The sequence below is a fragment of the Coffea arabica genome, chromosome 7e (genome assembly GCF_036785885.1).
Source record: "Coffea arabica cultivar ET-39 chromosome 7e, Coffea Arabica ET-39 HiFi, whole genome shotgun sequence".
In the NCBI taxonomy this organism is placed as follows: domain Eukaryota; kingdom Viridiplantae; phylum Streptophyta; class Magnoliopsida; order Gentianales; family Rubiaceae; genus Coffea; species Coffea arabica.
Window position 1 is genome coordinate 12,055,278 of NC_092323.1, and position 21,693 is coordinate 12,076,970.

The 21,693-nt window shown below is 34.7% G+C and overlaps 2 protein-coding genes, 1 long non-coding RNA gene and 1 other non-coding gene across 5 annotated transcripts; 2 read left to right on the forward strand and 2 right to left on the reverse strand.

Moving 5' to 3' along the window:
- The first annotated feature begins 11,167 nt into the window (after window positions 1-11,167).
- LOC113701613 (UDP-glycosyltransferase 91A1-like) lies at window positions 11,168-12,979 on the forward strand. Its single transcript, XM_027222358.2, has one exon. It carries the CDS (start codon window positions 11,304-11,306, stop codon window positions 12,720-12,722), a length of 1,419 nt encoding a protein of 472 aa, XP_027078159.1. The 5' UTR covers window positions 11,168-11,303; the 3' UTR covers window positions 12,723-12,979.
- Window positions 12,980-16,419: 3,440 nt separating this feature from the next.
- Window positions 16,420-18,089, reverse strand: LOC113702467 (UDP-glycosyltransferase 91A1-like). The gene has a single exon (XM_027223702.2). The coding sequence runs from the start codon at window positions 17,965-17,967 to the stop codon at window positions 16,552-16,554; it is 1,416 nt and encodes a 471-aa protein (XP_027079503.1). The 5' UTR covers window positions 17,968-18,089; the 3' UTR covers window positions 16,420-16,551.
- A 117-nt stretch (window positions 18,090-18,206) lies between these two features.
- On the forward strand, window positions 18,207-18,279 carry TRNAR-UCU (transfer RNA arginine (anticodon UCU)). Its single transcript has one exon. It is a non-coding gene; the product is annotated as a tRNA-Arg (tRNA).
- A 231-nt stretch (window positions 18,280-18,510) lies between these two features.
- LOC113700517 (uncharacterized) lies at window positions 18,511-19,836 on the reverse strand. Of its 2 annotated transcripts, none has more exons than XR_011818388.1 (3): window positions 19,724-19,836; window positions 19,506-19,603; window positions 18,511-19,108 (listed from the first exon to the last, which is right to left on the reverse strand). It is a non-coding gene; the product is annotated as an uncharacterized lncRNA (long non-coding RNA). The 2 variants fall into 2 exon arrangements; XR_011818387.1 differs by having other exon boundaries at window positions 19,506-19,611.
- Window positions 19,837-21,693: the final 1,857 nt, after the last annotated feature.

Consider the following 21,693-nt stretch of genomic DNA (forward strand, 5'->3'; position numbering starts at 1 on the left):
TCCATACATATATATATATATAATTAACTATTTTAATTTATTTTAATTAGAGTGTTTCTCATTCATATGTAGCATGTTTAATTGAAAAGAATTAACAGATTATAAATTATTTGAATTTTATCCATATTAAATATTATATTATATATTTAAAAATTATTTCTACTTTTAAAATAAATTTAAAAAATAACTAAACTGATCTTAATTATATCTAAAATAACTTTTAAAAAATAACTAATATTATTTTAATGATATCTACTTTCTACCAAATTAGTACATAGAACTATATCAAAGCTTGTTTCAAATTACAATTATTAAAATCTTACATATTCTATAAATTACTTTATTTTATCACCATATCGCTAGTTAGTATTCAAATTGTTCATCATCTCTTTCCTTAATTTTGAAATAACTTAGTGTAACAAAGAGAATTAATTGTTACACCGACAGAATTACCAATATTGTTGAAAACTAAATATTTATTGATGAAAAAAATGGATTGCTGAATCTTTTCTACTTAGTTAAATGTGAATATATAGTTTTAGATTTATGGTCATTATAAAAATTTAAATTATCTAAAAGAATATTATAAAAAAGAATATCTACCAATTTTTTGATATGGGATACAATTATTTGATGTATACTATCATATTATAGTGAAAGTATGTAAACAAATTTTTAAAAATTAGTAAATAATTGAACAATTAGGATACATTAATTTTTTAAAATTAATATGAATGGACATGTAGAATTGTTGTTAATTTTCATATTTAAATTATTCATATTTGTATATATTCACAATAAATAAAAAAAGACTGTGTTAAGGCAAGGGCAAAATTCTAGTTTTTCATGAATATGTTTTTAAAGATTAAAATGGTACAAACGCATAAAATATTAATATTGATGTCATTATTGATTTATTAGAAAATACAATAGTACAAAACAAGCATTCGAAGTGTATCTGGTCAAAAAAAAAAAAATTACTGGTCAAATAGTTTAGCTATCAAAAGAACAAATATTTGAGAAAGCACGAGATGGTTATGTGATGGAAAAATTACGAGTTTAGCGACCAAAAGTCTACATTTTTTTTTATGGCATAGAGTTGTGTAGTCTTTTACTTTGTTTTTGTTGAGTTATGTATGGTATAGAATATCTCATCTCCTATTTGTCATATATATATATATATATATTGTGTAATTGATTCTAAGTACGATGAATTGAGCACTTTTTCTGGGTCAATGTATGATCTATAGACGTCGGCAGCAGGTTCCATGGGTAACAACCAGAATTATTTGGTAGATTTTGACAATGTTGGGGGTTTCTTGTGCGTTATCCGAAATTACATTCACCAAATGTCCAATTTTAGGCTGAAATATGAAAAATATGCAGATCTTTCACTCCTACCATATGATAAAGGAAGTTATGTTCACTCCAACCACATGCACCAAATATTGAAGTTATGTTCTTCTGATATTGAACTTGAGATATAAAAGGATAAAGCAAAATGATATATTGGGGAAACTAAAAAAGAAAATAAGCATTGCAGATTAATCCCTTGTTTGGATTGCGGTTTTCCGTCGGAAAATTACGTCGTTTTCCGTGATCACATTTCCCTATTACCTTTTTCCCTCACATACATCAAATTGTTACAGTAATTTTTCCGTGAAAAATCATGAAAAATGCAATCCAAACACAAACATTTTTAAAGGATAAAAATGTGATAACTCTATGGTGAATCCATTTGTATGAGTTCTTGATACTAGCCTAGCACGGAGGCTTAAAGCATGCCAATGCCTAGAAAAGAAGCATGTGATTGTGAGCTCCGGCCGATTGCCAAGGAATAATGAATTCATTTGCCATTGTCCACCAATACCAAGTAAGAGAAGCTGATAAAAGTAGTAGAGTAATAAGAATAAGCGTTAATGAGGCTTTGCCCCCCTAAAAGTGGGGGTAATAACACTTCCGCCCGTGCCTCCCCCTCAATGAAAACAATAGGCACTTTACCCATTTGAAAACATTTTATTTGGTATCTGAGGCAAGTATTTCATTGGAAAATGTAGAAAAATGGATTGTTTAAATATGTTGACAATTCTACCATTATCTTGTAATTTTATCTTTAGTCAAATTTATTCTATGGAATCATAGGTTATAACTTATAACACCGTTTATACAATAGTTTAATCCATGATATATAAATGTATTAGTAGGTAATACACATATTATCTATATCAACATATAAAATTTGATAATTTGACTTGTAATTAGGAATTCGATAATCGAATTTTAATATCCATTCTCAAACTATTTTATCAAATTTTAATCTTGGATTTAGTAGTCGAATTTGAATGTCTATTTCCAAACTATTTTGCCAAACTTTAAAGTTTGGATGTCAGTCGATTTCATTAATTTCCTTTTGACCGATATCCAATACTTGATTTATACTTTAGATTAGTTCTTTCCCTTTTTCAAATTTTTTTCAAATTTGAACACCCCTAAATGTGTGTTGCTTCCAAATAAAACCTCTAGTGCTAAATACGGCTTCTATTCTACAATAAATGTCCGTTATAAATTACCATTATTTATAAATAGTTTAAGAGTACATTATTTATCAATAACATAAGGGTAGAATTGTTAACATATTTAAGCAGCCATTTTTCTACATTTTAAAATGAAATACTTGTCACAAATACCAAATAAAATATTCTTGAATGGGTAACTACCTATTGTTTTCATTGACGGGAGCAAAGTGTTATTACCCCCACTTTCAGGGGGGCAAAATGTTATTATACAAGTGATTCTTTTCTTCGCTCAGTCAAAAGAGCAAAGACGGCAGCTCATTACTTGCAAATTGCGCCATACACCTCTGATTTTCAAATTATTCTTTGATTTAGAGGACAAATATTCTGTCTAAAGATGATCAAATACATTTTTAATTACAGGAAAATAACATAATAACATTAACTGTGGAAAGCTGATTTTCCTTGTAAATTACTGTATGGGAGAGGCACAAAAGATTTAAAGAAAAAAAAAAGGGATTCGAGAGGCATGTTGTCTTACTAACGTTTAAGTGGTACCAAATGCTCTTGTATAAGGTCGAGGATTTAAAGTTTGTCATAACGATGCCCATATATATTATCATACTCATTCTAGTAGAAACTATTAGGAACAAACACTTTGTTTAATCACTCTCTTTATTGAGTAACTCCTCACATTGAATCAAAGTTTACGGGTTCTATTTCGAATAAATTTTTTAATACTAAATACAAGTCTATCTTAACATCCAAAATCATCTTTTCTCAACTCATGAATGCACTATTCTTCAACATCTAAATTGGATCTTGAACCCCTATCAACCCTTGACTATTTGGTTTAACACCAATTGGACCTCCTGTCAAATTTTTGGCACACTTGTCCAATACCAACCAAATTCCTTAGCACTTTAGTCTATCACCAAAAAGAGAAATTTCATTGGCTTTACTTTGAGAAGAATTCACTTGCCCATGAATAACTCAGACATGTGATCAAAAGCTCTAATACCATTTGTTAGGGAGAAACACCTTTGAAAGAATTTACCAAAGACTCCTAATATGTAAGTTAGGAATCTTACTTGATCCAATTATGGAACAAACAATTATTGAAACATCAAGAATACAATAATTTAATGAAAAATATGTCACAAGAATGAAAAATAAACAACACACAACATTTAGTGTGATTCGATTTCATTATTGTGCCTACATCTATGGAGAGAAACTCATTTTTTATTATGAGAGGAAAACTCTATATAAAATTTCAATTTGAATCCAATTTCAACCCTTATATACTATTTCTCTCATCTGTCAAGAAGTCTCTCTCACCTCATATAAAGATTATATGGCTCCTCTTGTCTATCACTTTGTAGTTTGTAAATCCCCACCTATTTATAAATATTACTTAATCACACCGAAATAATAACAAGAATTAATTCCTAATTTCTAATCTTATACAGAATAGGAATAATTTCTAATTTCTAAACTCATACAAATAAGAAATTTCTTGGCTACTATTTTAAGTAACTAAAATAAAAGGAAAACTAGTTATTTCCATACAAAATAAGAACCTGACTAAAAGAAAGTAAGCGAATTTTCTAACAGAAACTCTTATATTGATTGAGAATTTTCTTATAACAATGTCATAGAATGCAATATGCTGATTTTTTCTGTAAAATGTAGAACAACCTACTTGCCTTCTCATTTTCTAGCCAAAATAAAATTAAAAAGAAATTGAACAGATAGAATAGTATACTAATTTCATGCGGAATACAGCCCATTCATTAAAGACTAAAAGTTGTGTCTAGTTATTCCCACCCAAAGAAAAAGAAACAAAAGATAACAGAAACATGAGCCTTTAAGTTTCTGATGTTCTGCCTGATACATCATTTGGATAGGATTTCCAAAAAAAAAAAAAAAAAAATCACTTGGTAGGAGATTATATAGAAATTTTTTTTTGGAAATAAATGTATTATTTTCCCTTACGGTTCAAGAATATGCTGGTTTGCAAGTTAGACTTGATTCATTTCCCTTTGTTAAAGAGTTTCGCATTGCTCCACTGATATTCCAATTATAATTCAACTCACGCCTTTGGCAATTTTAATTTCATTTAAAATTAGGCCAATTACTCCTTCAAATTATTAGTTCTCCATTCAAGAAGCTTTATTCTTATGTCTAGTTTTAAGTTTAACAATCCATCTTAAATTATTTATGTATGTGATCAACAGTGGAATATCAGTGGAATTATAATTGATTCATCTTAATATAGTATTAAGTTGATCAACAGTGGAATTATTTATGTATGTGAGAAGCGGCCAATCCATCTTAAATATCATACGTAACTGTCTTTTGCTTGACAGGTATACTCTCATATAAGTAATTTTATTTAAATTCACTGCGGGGCTATAACATTTCTAGGGGCTGTTTGATAACCTCATTAAATACTGAAAATTAATACATTAAGTACTTTTTCTATTAGGTTTATTTGATAACTAAACTTATTGTTTTACCATAACATTGTTGTCCTGATGTCTTTATCGCCTTCTGTTCTTAGTTATTATTAGTTATCTTAGTTTTGCTTGCTAATACTATTTTGCATGTGCTGTGTTGTTCCCTCAGTTTTGCTGCAGTAATTTTCTATCCACCTGTGTTGTCTGAAATCTTGTCAAATTCAGACGCCTCTTTTTTAGGATGAGAAACAAGCTTCTTCCCTTGGTAGATTCCGTAAAACATGACTTATATAGAAATGCTAGCTTACAAGCTTATGCGTCTGGTTTGAGAAGGTAACTTCTTGATGTTGGAGAAACCATAATGACGTTACAAAATTTCCTTTCTGCTTGTCCTTCCTTTTGATTTGCTTTCTCACTTGGAAATTGCAATATTATCCACTCCTACGGAAATCTGACAATACAACATGCTCTTCACAATTTCCAGAGCGTTTCTATCTTTCTTCCTGCAGCTAATTTTTGTATTAGTTATGACGTTTATATTGCACGGCATAGTATTTTGAAAATTCAGTTGTTTGGTCTGTCGTCAGCTATACATCCTCCTGAGATAATGAAGGAAATAAGAAAAATGTAGTAGTTCTTCCTCTTTGATAAGACTAGGAAGAATCTAATTTTTAAGACTAGGATAGGGGATTGTTTGGAAAAAAATTATTTGGAAGAACACCGTGGCACTTTTTGTAATATGATGTATACGAGATAAAAAATTAATTGAAAATTGTGTTTATGATACAAACAGAATAAAATTTGAAAATTTTATTTGCAAATTTTGGTAACCAAACAAACGTGTTCTGAATTCCTACATTGTGTAATTATGGATTAAGTTATAGTCGCTTTGGTATTTGAGTTCTGGCGATGGTTCGCCAAATGTGAGTTTACTATTTATTGATCTGTGTTAGAGCCATTTAATCTCACAACCATCTAAATTTGTATTATCTTGGCTACTTAATACTTATCATAGAAAAAGAGCAAACAAAGATTCTCAATTTAGCTAACCATGATTATCTGAAGTTGGGGTAACATGATTATTTTAAGAGTCAAGCAGGGTGGATGTCGTTGTATCTTATATATCTGAGTATCATCGTTTGGCACTAATGGGAAATGTGTCGTGACTGATGAAGTAAATACGGTATTATCTACGTAACGTCTCTAGTATCAAAGGACCAGTAGCTAAATTATTTTAGAGGAATCTAAAACATATATTTGGAAGATTTGTTTGAGAGTCAATGGAAATTTTGCAAGTTCTGAAAGTGGATCTAATTGCATCAATAGTAGGTAAAGAATTGACTAGGACTTCAAAGTAGCAGCCTGGGCTAGAAACTAACTATTATTTAGAGAATTATTTGAAGCTATCACTCTCATCTGACTGTTGGTTTTTATTGTTACAGTAGACGATATTGGTATCTCAGAAGGGATGCCTCTTTTGTCCCGTAATGATATGCAAAGAGGTCAACAGGGATACAAGAGCTTATTTTGCTTCAGAATCCAAAGACCAGCTTTTAAAGTATCAACTCAATGCAAATTTTACAAGGTACAAGCTATATCTTTCTGTCAATAAGCGTCTGTTTATGTAAAATTTGTCTAGATGAATGTATAAATTAACCATCATGTGGTGAATGAATGATGTATATTTCAGTTAGTTGGCAACAACCATTTTCAGCTTTATATTCCTCCAATTAATTGATAGTATGATATACAGTGTATTGAGCTTTCCACAATCCTTTTTGCTTGGGTGACTAACTGGGTATACATTCTTAATGAGGCCTGATGAGAGTGATAAATGGATTATCACATTGTGGAAGCTTTGTATGCGCATGCCTCCATGAATCCAAGAACTATTCAAAGACTGAAGGGCAGGGCCCTCAGGATTTCGAAAAGATAAGAGTGCATTCTGAAAATTACCATACAGAAACACGGAAAAGAAGCAACCGATTTTGGAGATCTACTTTTGAAAAATACTTATGGAGCACATTAATTTCTACATGACCTCTTGCCTTCAGTATACACTACTTGCTGAATGAGACTGATAGTTCTTTGTCTGCTATTTTTATTTGGTAAACTTCTTAGACTGGAAAATATCTTGAAAAGTTTCCAATGTTGAAATCTATTCCTTTCTATGTAATACTATGTTCTTGATTTTGTTGCTCGGACATTTTATCTCAGCACTATTTATTTCTGCTTATTAAGTCTGATTGCTGCATTTCGCTTTATTCTTGATGATTTTGTTATTCATGTTTTAAACAAAGGCATTTAATCTTTCTTTGATAGTTTGTCAGAGTGTTCATCCAACAGAACAGTTTCGAGAAGGCTTTCATCTGAGCGTGCTGTCTTAACTCATTATACATCGAGCGAATTGCATGAAAGAAGGTACAATGGGAAAAGTTTCTTTTGTTTGCCGAGCTTTGCATCATCTGAATGGAAAGACAAACTAAAACTGCTAGCTTATAGAATCTACCGATGGTAGATCATAGGATCTTGAGCTTGTGAAGCTTTGAATGCATATGAGAATCCCATTGCAGTGTCAAAATATGCATGCAAGAGATGCTTAACTGGATAGCTCAATAACAGGAAGGGCAGACCTGATGAGTTTCTGTTGTTTCACAGTGACGCACTAAGTATATGATTCTGTACTGATGCATTGTGCGCAAAATGAAATCAGTGTACAGAGCTAGGTTCTTTTCAAGGGCGATTAATAGACAGCATCGAATATTTGATGTTAATATTGAAAGTTAATTGTGGAAAATTAAGGTCCCTTTGCAATAAACTTGAAAGTTGTGTCATATATTTAGTTATCTATGTGTTGGTTTATCTATTAAACAACAAAATGAAGATTTGTTTTGCAAAGTCCAAAAGTGAAGAATTACCTTCCATTTATTTCTCAGAATGTTTGCGCCGGGTGAAATCAGAAATTCCTAGTAAAAAAGTACAGGCACGTTAGCAAGACCTAATCAATGGCCTAAAGTTGTGAAGGCTAAAGGTGAAGTGACTTTTAGTAGGGTTTGCCTACACTAGTGTAAACTGCAGTCAGAACAGAAGCTATCGATGTTCTTGCTATTCTTGATTTTTCGTTGATATTTGTACTGGGGATGCACTCAAAATAATTGCATTTCATTTACCCCTGCAAATTTAGTTGCATGCATGTTTTCATTCATATCATTAGAGCACGACTTCTGGTCATCCGGATTCTTAAGTTGCATAGTCTGAATGCCTGCATAGCAATAGTCAAAAAGGAGAAGGCTAATATTGCTCATAGGAGTGAATCTTCTGGTTTTGATACCGTTGATTTTCATTTTTCTGTCTCCCTACTGACTAATATACACAGCAAGGGGCTCTAGATATTTATCCACCAACTTTTACTTTCCATAGCTAGCATTGGGCCATATGATGATCCCCTTTTCTAGAGCTTGCCGAAAGCACATCCCTAAGAAGGTTCATAAATTTTTCCTTGTTTCACTGCTAGAAATAGCTAGTAACTGCCTCCCTATACCACATCCAACTCTGGCTGATTCTTTTTTGAGCTTTGTGAAACTTTTTTCGCCCAATCTTGATTTTCAGCTTGAAAATGCAGAGGCAAAATTTCATGCTTTCTTATAAGAAAATAATGTACCTCAAGTTAGCCTATGATGGTCTTTCTTAAAACTTAAAAGGTCTACATCCAATTGAGTACTGTGTGAATTTGCTTCTTTACTGGCTACCTCTGTTGTATATCTGTACTTGTTATCTTAACTGCCTACTCCAGAATGGACCTGTGGGAGTGCTGAAGCGTGCCGAACAGGGCAGAAAATCTGTGGCAGATTTCTGTGTCCACAAAAACAAGTGCATTTGAAACGGGAAATTTTCTATAAGCTCTTTAGATTCTGGAGTCGTGGGTACTTGGGAGAAAAAGTGACAAGTGGAAGAAGGCATTCAATAACCTTGAATACTGACTCCATCAATCTGCGTGAATATAAATAAGGTCAGACCTAAACGTGTATACATTTGTTGTGCACAAGACAAACATCTTATCACAGAATACTACAATAGAATAAGGGACAAGTCTTTTTAGTTGGAAAGTAAAAAGTTCTTAGTGTTAGATCCAGACTAATCTTGCATAGATTACTAGGGTGCTTCAAATTCTAATTGCTACTAGCAGTTTCTTTATGCACTGTCAATAGAAGCAGTGGGAGCTGTTTCAGTTGGTTTATGGCAATCAAATGATGCGACTTGATGGAAAAGTTTGCTAGATGTTTAGCAAAAGTTTTTTTTTTTTTTTTTTTTTGGAAAAAATCATATTCATATTGAGGCCATTTACAAGAGACTTGCCTAATCATATTACTCACAAGTGCTTGTAGCAATTCCTAAGGCTTTGTTTGGATTGCATTTTTCTAGATTTTTTGTAGAAAATTACTGTAACAATTTGATATTTATGAGGTAAAATAGGTGAATAAAAAATATATCCACGAAAACGTAGAAAAATAAAAATTGCAATCTAAACACACCCTAAATATACAGTCATCAAATGCATTCCATTAATTGGAGAATTTGGTTTATGTAACCCCTCATATTTCAGTTCCATAATTTGATTATTTGCACAATCAAAAAGTGGCAAATAGAAATCTGCCGCATGAGTCGTTCCTTTAAGAAAAACCAACAGTGGAGCTCAATTGAAACCCAAAAAAAAAAAAAAAAGAAGACTTCGTTGGCTGATGCCTGGTGAAATAGCAGGCCATATATACATTCGAGGAGCATCCTACTCGTTAAACACACAAGTATTTACCTCGAGCATTAAAGAAAAGCTAAATTATCTACTGAGTTAGCACTTATTTATTATTTATTTATTGTTCTTAAGTTTTTTTTTTTAAATTTTCAAAGACATTTTTATACAAAATACTAAATTTGCCCTTTCTCGAGTTCAAGTACAATTTATACTTAGAAAGAGATGGTTCTATCATTTCAACAAACTTTGCTGTGGATCGTGACACCATCGTGTGGCGAATGTAATGCATGAGCACCTAATGAGATTGAATTTATCGTGCCACAAAACCAAAGACACACGTAAGAAGGTATAATAAATTTTATGGAGAAAATCAGTGGAGCAACGGATACTGCACAACTGTTTGGATTGTGAATTATTTTACTTTATTTATACCTTATTTACGCACATTAATTTGCTTGCATTATCAACATATTTTTCAATCACCTTTTTATCTCACGTACATCATATTAAAAAAGTGTTACAATACTTTTTCACAAAATTATTTCAAATAATTTACAATCCAAACACTACGAATTGTTGTGAAAACGACTTGATGCATTTATGTTGGTCAATGTCTACATCTCTGCTTTCAATCATAAAAAAGTATTGGGAAAGGGATACTAGTGCAAACACATAATATCAAAGTTAGCTTAGGACAAATTTCTCTTTTTCCAAATACCAGTTAAATTAGGAATAAATCGAATCACCAAATAGCAATGCCAATAATAATAATAAAATGCAAGAAAAGTAAATGGCACAGGACAACAAGATTTTTACGTGAAAAATCCAAATTGGGAAAAATTATGGGACCTAATCTAGTCAAAAAAATCTCCACTATCATAATAATGGGAATACACAGGTCTACCCGAAATATTCAGATGACAATAATATCACCAATATCAACCAAACGAAATTGCTATAAAATCACCCCTAAAAAACTACAACTGTCGAATAAGTGAATTCAGAAAAGTATTACCAAACAAAAAGAAAATTTGAAATTTGAATGAATAGATGAGGTGAGTCCGACGAGAAGATCACGTGAATAAAATTTCATTTCAATCGAATTTCAAATCATCCTCCAATCAAGAATTCGACGTTTCTCTCTCTCACCTTTTTTCTCTTTCTCTCTTGTCGTTTTTCCTCCAAGCCAGCAAAAAGTGCGGCTGACTTTTTTCTCACACCAAGAAGAAAGCTACTGGCGGCTGCTACTTGTTTTTTCTCTCTTTTCGTTTTTCTCCAAAAACTCCTCTCTTTTTCCTTTCTCTCTCTTCGATTTTCACGCACCAAGAAGAAAGCTACTGGCGGCTGCTACTTGTTTTCCCACTTAAAAACCCTCAGTCTTGTTAGCTTGTGTTATAGATTGGCGCACAAATAGGCTGGCTCACACAAGTCCAACAAAAAAAAACATATATCACCTTAGCAAATACTGTTCATTGTATTCAATTGATTTTTTCAAGGTTTGAACAGTTAAATGCTTGCGAATTCTGCTATAAAATCACCAACGCCGAATCAACTTTAACCAGTAAAAGTTTCCCATTCATGGCGGACGAAAGAAAGGTGCACATAGTAATGTTTCCATGGCTAGCATTTGGCCATATAATCCCATATTTAGAGCTCTCCAAGCTTATAGCTAAAAAGGGTCACAAAGTTTCCTTTGTTTCCACCCCAAGAAACATCGATCGTCTCCCAAAACAACCTCCAAATCTAGCCCATCATCTAAAATTTGTCAAAATTCCCTTACCCCTTATTGAAAATCTCCCTGAAAATGCAGAAGCCACAATTGATCTACCCTACAATAAAGTCAAGTACCTCAAACTAGCCTGTGACGCCCTCCAACAGCCCATAACTGAATTTCTTCAACGAACTTGTCCTGATTGGATTCTCTACGATTTTCCTTCTTATTGGATACCCTCTATTGCATCTAAGCTGAATATCCATACAGCCTATTTCAGTATCTTTACGGCAGCGTTTTTGGGATTCTTGGGGCCGACGGAAGTTTTGAAGGGCGATGAAGATGGCAGAAAAACGGCCGAAGACTTCATTGTCAAACCAAAATGGGTTCCTTTTGAGACGAACGTTGCTTTCAAGTTGTTTGAGATTCTTCGAATATTTGATAGCATAGAAGGCGATGAAGAGAATATTTCTGACATTTGGCGTGTGGGAGCTGCAATTGAAAATTGTGATGTATTGGCTGTAAGAAGTTGTTCCGAATTTGAACCAAAATGGTTAAAAGTTTTGGAGGAAATTTACCAAAAGCCAGTAGTTCCAGTAGGTCAATTGCCCACTACTGGAAATAATGATGATGGAGATGAGGAGAAAGATGAAGCATGGAGGTTTATGAAAGAGTGGCTCGACAAGCAAGCAAAAGGCTCAGTTGTTTATGTAGCTTTCGGGAGCGAGGCGAAACCAAGTCAAGCTGAACTCAATGAGATTTCCCTGGGTTTGGAGTTGTCTGGCTTGCCATTTTTCTGGGTTTTAAGGAAGAAACGTGGAGGTGAAGATACTGAAGTGATTTTGCTGCCTGAAGGGTTTGAGAATCGGACTAAGGATCGTGGGGTGGTTTGCACAAGTTGGGCACCTCAGCTGAAGATATTGAGTCACGAGTCGGTGGGCGGGTTCTTGACTCACTCAGGTTGGAGTTCTGTTGTGGAGGCTGTACAGTTTGAGAAGCCTCTTATTTTGCTGACCTTTCTTGCTGATCAAGGGATAAATGCGAGGGTTTTGGAGGAGAAAAAGGTGGGGTATCCCATTCCTAGAGATGACTCGGACGGGTCGTTTACGAGAGACTCGGTGGCCGAGTCACTAAAGTTGGTGATGTTTGAGGAGGGGGGGAAAATTTATAGAGACAAAATTAAGGAAATGAAGGGCATGTTTTGTGATGAGGGTAGACAAGATAGGTATGTGGAGAATTTGTTGACCTTTCTTCAAAGCTATAGAAGTGTAAAAGATGACAAATAAGGAATGTTCGAAGTGAGAAGAGGGGATGATTTGCTCTTGTATTTGCCATTTGGAAATTCGACTTCATTGAACTTTTGCAGAATCAACACTCCAGCCATGATTGGATGCCTTGACGAAAATGATAAAGGAGTTAGAAAAGAAAATTGTTGTATCCATTGGGGTCAAATTGAGTTTTGTGGGGGAAATAAATGGTTGATATGGTAAGAAGTTAGATTGGATTTTTTTTTCCATCAGAAATAAAATTCATTTTTCTGTCATAGATCATTTAAATTCTTTGATGTCATTGTCAAGGCTTCCAGCATAAGTGAAATGACAAATTTTCAAACTCGAGGTGCCAGAGAATAAAACAAAACGCGATCAATTTGACAAGGCAGATGCCTCCGTTTGGAAATTTGACTAATCAGAAACGGAAATTTGCCAAATTGGTCTCTAACATTTACCAAAAATACTTTTTTAGTCCCTAACATATAAAATCAGCCAAAATTATCCTTCATATTTAAATTGTGATCCAATTTGATCCTAATGCTTGTTTTTGCTCATTTCTCCGGCTAAAAATAACACGTCTCCCTCACGTGGTCATATTTTTAGGAGCAAAATTGAAAAACCCATTTCATTACCGGTTGAAAGTAAAAGGATAAGGGACCACCACCCCCTTTTCATATTTCTTCCTCAAATTACAGTTTCAAGAAACCCTAAATTGCATCCCCTAATTAACAAGCATAACTTGGAAGTGTAATTTTGCCATAATGAACTTGAGCACTTTGACCAGATGAAAAAGTGCAAGATCTGTTTCCTTGGCCAAATCTTCTTTCATTTCTATTGCTGAAAGGGATAAAATCACAATTCCTGCATCACATGCCACAAATCCAATCAGATCCTTCATTTGATCATGTAGCTCGTCGAATTTCTCTTGCTGTTGCCTGAAGAGAACTCTCAGGAACCTTACTCCCTCGTGGAGTATTAGCATTTGATCCTTCACCAGAACTGAGAAACTTAGAAAATGTTCTTGTAGCTCCACAACATTATACAGGAGACAATAAATAAATTTGGCCAATAGATGCTTATTCTTCTCCAGCGCTAAAGTGTGTGAGGATCTTGATAACTTTGAAGCTATCAGGACATGGATATAAGTTTCTCGGACTTGAGGATCAACAAGATCAATCTCCCTGTGTATCAGTTGAGAAATTTGAGATTCCATTTCCTTGAACACTTGTTCCCTCTTGCACCCTTCCAAGGAGATTTCCTTGCACCCTTCCAAAGAATAAATTTCCTTGCACCTCCTCCATTTTACTCTTCAAAGGTTAGCTTCTTTATCCCAATTTCTTACTACTGTGTTTTCCTTCTTCAATTTCAATGGGTTAGTGAGGCAATTAGATGAAGGAAAGATGGCTTTTTTCAACCGGTAGTGAAATGTGTTTTCTAATTTTGCCTCTAAAAATATGACCACGTGAGAGAGACGTGCTATTTTTAGCCGGAGAAATGAGCAAAAACGAGCATTATGACCAAATTGGATCACAATTTAAATGTGAGGAACAATTTTGGCTGATTTTATATGTTAGGGACTCAAAAAGTATTTTTGGTAAATGTTAGGGACCAATTTGGCAAATTTTCCATCAGAATAATTTTGTTTTGTTATTCCCCAAACTAGGGGTGCAAGCCAAGTGCGCCACGAGACACAAGCTTCGAGAGCAACTCGAGCAACTATTTAATTTAGGTTCGAATTTGTGAAGAAGAGATAGGTTGAGTGGTACAGAAAAAAAGAATGTAAGTGAGAAATTCAAATTCGAGTTGCGTTCGAACTACTTTATTAACGGGTAATTCCAACCGAATTCGAGCATGAATAAGTGATACTAGATCTTCGATGAGCCTTAGTGAGTATACCCCTTCTTTAGAATTATATAAAATATTAATTTACATTACATGAACTCGATTGAGTTTGATTAAACTTAATAAAGCTTTCGAATTCGAGTTAGGTAAAATAAAGTGGAGCTCAAATTTAAACTTAGCTTTTAAAAGTTTGACAAAAACTCAACTCGACTCAATTATACTCCTACTCTAAATAGGTTTTTTAATTAATATTTTTTATTTCATATATATCATACTGCAAAATCGAAAAATGTAAATAGTAGAAAATTTTTCAGATAATCTGCAATATAAACGGACCATATGTTCAAACAAACTTTGTGGCTTCTTCAGCGTGAACATAGTCCATCAGTAAATGTGTCTAGAAATACTGAAAATCAGTCACTAAATAATGGGATTTCCATGCAAATGCGGTATTACTTCTAGTAGTTTATCCCATGCATGACATCTAGTTGTCTTATACCCTAACATATATGGTTAACTGGGATTGTACTTTTTGTACTTTGGTTCTTTGATACAGGGAAAAACGGAGGGAGAAATGAAAGTACGAAAATTCGGATTACCAATTTGAGATAGATTCAAGGTTTACCCATAATTCACGAGACAAATTCTAATGGTTAAAGAATACTTCTAAAGTACATATATTCATTGATAGTAGTATTTTTTAAGTGCAATTTTTGGTAATTTGGCACCCAGTACAATGGACATGAAATTTAATTTTTACCTTTTTGTCCTAATTTTACTGTGCATAAAATCCTTAAATGCACAATCGTTTTCAGGTACGTGCCACGGTCAGCTGGCTAGTGTGGGCTGTGTAACTGGGTCGGGCTGCCTGATTATCTAAATATTATTGAGAACTCCTTGCACTGATGAACCTTGGGCCTTCTTCCTGTCACAAGCTGGTCGACTTTGTATGGAAGACACAAGCTTTTCAACTTATATGGAAGATTAGAGATTTTTTTTTTGGCAATTGAAAAAGTTTGGATGGATTGGATTCTGGCTACTGTCATGGATTAAGATATGCTTTCAAAATCATAGGTCAAATTTTTACGGATCATCGTCTACCAACACAGCTTGCATATTAACAGTGAGATTTGAACACGTGACTTATTTTTAATAAAAAAAATGATCCGTCTTTATCAACTGAACCAACCAACTTGTATTTGAAAAAATTAGAGAGTTACACAACCAGAATTGACATTATACTTTTATTGGATGTGGGGGGGGGGGGGGGGGGAAGAAGGCAATAGTTGTTATTGATCTTTTAGCGAAAATGAGCTCGAACTTAAAATCAAGAATTCCTTCGAAAAAAAAACTTAAAATCAAGGATTACGTTATTTCTTGATCCTCCTCATCCAGTTAAATCTGTTCTAGTTGCAAAATTGATGTGAGCATCCTATCATCGTTCAATTAATATGTAATGGCCGTTAGGCCTCCTTATGACCAAAAAAGAGAATCTCCACAACTATAACAACTATTGCAAAGGTCAATCAAATTGCAATTTTTAACACGAAAAACAAAAAGCAACATTGTTCTAGCAAATTAAGTTGTTTTGCTTTTGCTCAATGATCCACATCATGTCAGCTCATGTCTTATGTTGGAAAACTTACATGAACGTATGTGAATGGTAATTCTGATCATCACAGATTGAATAAACACTCCAAAGAAAAAAAAAGAAGCCAGGAATTGACATTAACAGTTTACCACTATCAAATTTATTCATAGTACTCTTTTATAGCAATTTGTATAATTCAATTTCATTTCGCGTTGCAATCGAGTTAAAATTAGACTGTTCTTATTTTTAACATGATTAACCATTCTAAAAGGATACCAATAAACATGAGAATGTGAACATTTCATTTTCGAAATTAAAATTCACTTTGATATAGGACAATTGCAAGAATTCATTCAACTCTTTCCCCTTCCAATCATAGTACTGCAAAGAAACTTTACAGATAGTCCAAATTTATTTCTCTTCTTTTGCACTTTTGTAGCTTTGAAGAAAGTTCAACAAAGTCTCAACGTAGCCATCTTGCCGACTCTCATCACAAAATAATCTCCTCATCTCCTTACTTTTGTCCCTGTATATCTTTCCCTCATCCTCAATCATCACCAGCCTGAGTGACTCGGCCACCGAGTCCCTCGTAAATGACCCGTCCGAGTCATCTCTAGGAATCGGATACCCCATCTTTTTCTCCTCCAAGACCCTCGCATTTATTCCTTGGTCAGCCAACATTGTCAGCAAAATAAGAGCCTTCTCAAACTGAATAGCCTCCACAACCGAACTCCAACCCGAGTGAGTCAAGAACCCACCCACTGAGTCGTGACTCAGTATCTTCAACTGTGGCGCCCAACTGGCACAAACCACCCCCCGATCCTTGGTCCGGTCCTCAAATCCTTCAGGCAGCTCAATCACCTCAGTATCTTCACCACCCCGTTTCGTCCGCAAAACCCAGAAAAATGGCAAACCAGACAGCTCCAAACCTAGAGAAATTTCATTGAGTTCAGCTTGACTCGGTTTCGCCTCGCTCCCGAATGCTACATAAACAACTGACTCTCTTTCTTGTTTGTCAAGCCACTCTTTTATAGGTCTCCATGCTTCATCTTTTCCCTCATCTGCATCATTGTTGCCGGTGGTCGGCAGTTGACCGACCGGAATCACCGGCTTCTGATAAATCTCCTCCATAAGCTGTAACCATTCGGGTTCAAACTCAGAACAGCTCCTTATAGCCAAGAAATCGCAGTTTTCAATCGAAGATCCGCCCCGGAATATGTCGGAGATGGGCTCTTCATCCCCGATCAAACTGTCAACGAGTCGCGAAATCTCAAACAACTTAAAAGCAATGTTCGTCTCAAAAGAAACCCATTTGGGTTTCACAGTGAAATCCTGGGGCGTTTTCCTGTCTTCTCCATTGCCCTTCATCACTTCGACGGGGCCGCAAAAGCCCAAAAATGGCGCAGTATAGATACTGAAAAAAGCTGTACGGATGTTCAGCTTAGATGCAACAGATGGTATCCAATAAGGAGCGAAATCGAAGAGGACCCAATCAGGACAAGTTTGTTGAAGAAATTCAGATATGGGTTGTTGAAGGCCGTCACAGGCTAGTTTGAGGTACTTGACTTTGTTGTAGGGTAGATCAGTAGTGGCCTCTGCATTTTCAGGGAGATTTTCGATATGGGGTAAGGGAATTTTGACAAATTTCAGATGACGGGTTAGATTTGGAGGTGGTTTTGGGAGGCGATCGATGTTTCTTGGGGTGGAAAGGAAGGAAACCTTGTGACCCCTTTTAGCTATGAGCTTGGAGAGCTCTAAGTATGGGATCATGTGGCCGAAGGCCAGCCAAGGAAACATTACTATGTGTAATTTGCCGTCTTCAGCCATGGATGTCAAGTTGTCTCAACTCTGATTCGTGGCTGAAATGTCTTTGATTTCTGGTGGTGTTTTTATAGTCTAAGCCTGCAGTGAAATTAGCAGTCTGTACAAAATGTGGAATATCTTTGAATTATGGATGATAGGCCAATTTATTCTAGGAGTGTCGATTGGGCTGGGCAAGTGAATAATTGGCATTTGTCAAACATCTAATCATAGTAGCGTAATTCTTCCCGCCACGAAACAAGGAAGCGCCCATGGCCTAATGGATAAGGCGTCTGACTTCTAATCAGGCGATTGTGGGTTCGAGTCCCACTGGGCGTGCATTTTTACATGCTTGGAAATTTTGAATGGTCATGGCTAGAGGTGGCAATATGGATAAATGGTTCATAATTGGTTTTGACTTAATGGATGGTGGATGAAATTTAATAAATGGATCTAAATGGATTATATAAAATCCAATTATTCATTTATAATCCATTTATATATTTTGGTTACTTTTTTTTTTTTTTTTTGTATTACCAAGTAACTATACCCATTCCTGATCCTACCAAGTAAGAATTTCATGAAAATACTAAAGTATTTCCATGTAACTGTCATCTTATATGATCCAAGACAAAGAGGACAATCAAATGAACAATATTGCTGGTTGAACGATGTAATGTACAAGACTTATGCAGCAAGAGCCATTGTCCTTGAAGATTTCCATGCAAGCTCTAGCTTGAACAGCATCCAATCTCTTCCAAGAAGATCCCTCATCTTTGATATTGATTGTCTCTCCTTTAGGAGGAACAGATGAAGGAGTACCTTCATCAATGGCCTCGACTGCCTTCCTACTCACAATGCGGTATATTTGTGTCAGGACTTCAGCAAATGCATTTTCCACTTTGGTTGCTTCCAGTGCAGATGTCTCCATGAAAAAAGAGGCTCTTCCTCTCTGCTAAAGCTTTACCATCCTCAGTTGAAACTGCTACAAGATGTCGAAGATCATATTTGTTTCCAATGAGCATAACTACAACATTAGGGTCAGTATGATCTCTCAATTCCCTCAAACTACCTCTCAACATTCTCAAAGGTAGAACGTCTAGTGACATCATACACGAGTAAAGCACCAACAGCTCCTCTGTAGTAAGCACTGGTAATGGCATGGTACCTGCAGCGGGCAAAGGAAGCATATGAATGCAGAAGTTAAATGCTTTACAATTTATGTATGCAATTCCAACTACTTGTCATAATTCAGAAATGCATTACAGCTCAAGTACTTGATTTCAGCTGTAGTGCATATGAGCTAAATACTCCTTTAACTTCGGCATTAAAAAAAGTTCACAAAAATTAGATTTAAACACAAAAGTTTGCAAGAAATAAGAACAAACAGAAAAAGTGATTAGAGGATGCTATAAAGAAATGCTAATATGATTAAAATTTCTTGGTAGAGATATGGTCTAAACAAAAGTGCAGAGAAAGTATGCATGCTAAAAAATTACACACAACATGGCCTAGGAAGCATATGATGCTGCCACTGAGAAATTTGTAGTGCTATAGATCATAACCTTCCCAAAACACAGCTCCTCTTTTAGTCCAGCAAGGGCAGTGAATACTAGTCCTTAAGGAGTGAAAGAAGACACGAACAAAGGGCCCCATCAAGAAGCTGCAAAACTAGAAACCATACCAAATAAGCAACAGCTAGGAGTCTACAATCCCATCCAATCATCCATGAAGGCACTCTAATAAAATACTTAATTGCTTCATAAATCAGTAACCATATTACCTTTGAGCAATCCAATAAGTCACATGACTAGATTTCCTCTTCGTAAACCTCCCTATTGGAGCCAAGAAGTTTTGTAACTAATGGAGCAAAATCTGTAATTAATGCAGCTTCTTTCTCGGCATTTTCTTGTGAAACTATATTAATATCATAAAACAGCAAATACGTCATTTCTAAATAAAGAAAAATAATAATTTAACTACCGTAAATATTATGTGCAGTAAAAGAAATTTTTAACAAAATAAAGAATATATAAAATACTTACATTTTGCACCATATAACCAATCTTTAGTGCATATTAAAGCTTCTACATTCTCTGGCAAGATGGTACTACGATATTTGTTGATAATCCGACCGCCAACGCTGAAAGCGGACTCTGAAGCCACTGTAGTAATAGGAATACTCAAAATGTCTTGTGCCATCAATGAAATCACTGGATATCGATTTCTATTTTCTTTCCAAAATTGAAGAACATCCAAATCTTCTTTTGCTGGAAGCCTATTCTCATTTAAATACAAATCCAACTGTGATGTATTCCTGTTCAAATTATAGTGTTCACTTTCATACATGGTAAACTCATCTATTTCATCAACAAGATTAGAAGAAACTCCCTCACTAAAAGATGCTACTTGTGATGAATCTGCCATAACTGAGGGATATAATTGCATATAATCATCAAACATCAAATGCAGTTTCTCACGAATCTCCCTCACACGTGTAGAAAAAGTTCTCGGGTATATCTTTGTCAAACAAAATTCTACCCATTGCAACTTAAAACGTGGATCCAATATCACAGCAAAACTCAAAACAAAACTGTAACACTCCCAATATTTGTTAAATTTATCATGCATTTTCATAGCCATTTGCACAAAATCATCATCTTGACTATGCATTTCTTCACAAATCAACTGCTGAATTTTCCAAACCCCATGAAAATATAAATTAGCAGTAGGATAATGAGATCCAGAAAACAATGTAGTGATATCATAAAACGGTTTTAAAAACAGAGATATGCGATGAACCTTTTTCCACTCTTCATCTGTTGGAAACCATTTATAATTTGGATCAACTAACTGCAATTCTTGAAATGTTCCTCGATGCTCCAAAGCAGATTCACACATAAGATATGTTGAATTCCATCTTATTGAAATATCTTGTCGAACTTTCTTTTTACAATTGATAGAGACTCTAGCAATGCATTCAGCAACTTTGACTTTTCTTGCTTCACTTGACCGAACATACTTGACAGATTCCCGTATTTTTGAAAGAGGTTGCTCAACTATTTCTAAACCTGCTTTTACTATCAAGTTTAGAATGTGTGCTCCACAACGTACATGAAAGAATTCTCCATCACACACCAACGGACCAGCAATCTTCAAATGACGCTTCAAAACATTCACCAAAACATCATTGTAGGCTGCATTATCCATAGTCAATGAGAAAATTTTCTTTTCAATTCCCCATTCTCTGAGTAAATCCATTACCCCTGTTGCCAAAGAGACACCATTATGTGGTGGAGGAATATGACGGAAATTCAATATCCGTTTTTGGAGCACCCAATTTTCATCAATATAATGAGCCGTAAGTGCCAAGTAACCATCTGTAGTGGATGAACTCCATAGATCGAATGTCAAACATATTCTACTCTTCACATTCTCTAAGGCATGTTTAAGAGTTTCTTTTTCTCTCGAGTACATTCTCACAACATCTGCTTTGATTGTGTTTCTTGATACAGGTTTTACCTCTTCACATAAGAAGTTATGCAGATCTTGAATGCCCTCATGTTCCACAAATTCAAAAGGGTAATTGTGTTTTATAATAGCAACTGCAATTTTTTCACGATACATATGTTGATCCAAAGGAGCCCCAAAGCTTGTATTCTTCAACTCTCTCCACTTGCAAGATTCAAAATGCTTGAGCATATTAGATGTTCCAGAATTACCTTTTAATAAATATGTTTGTGCACACCATTT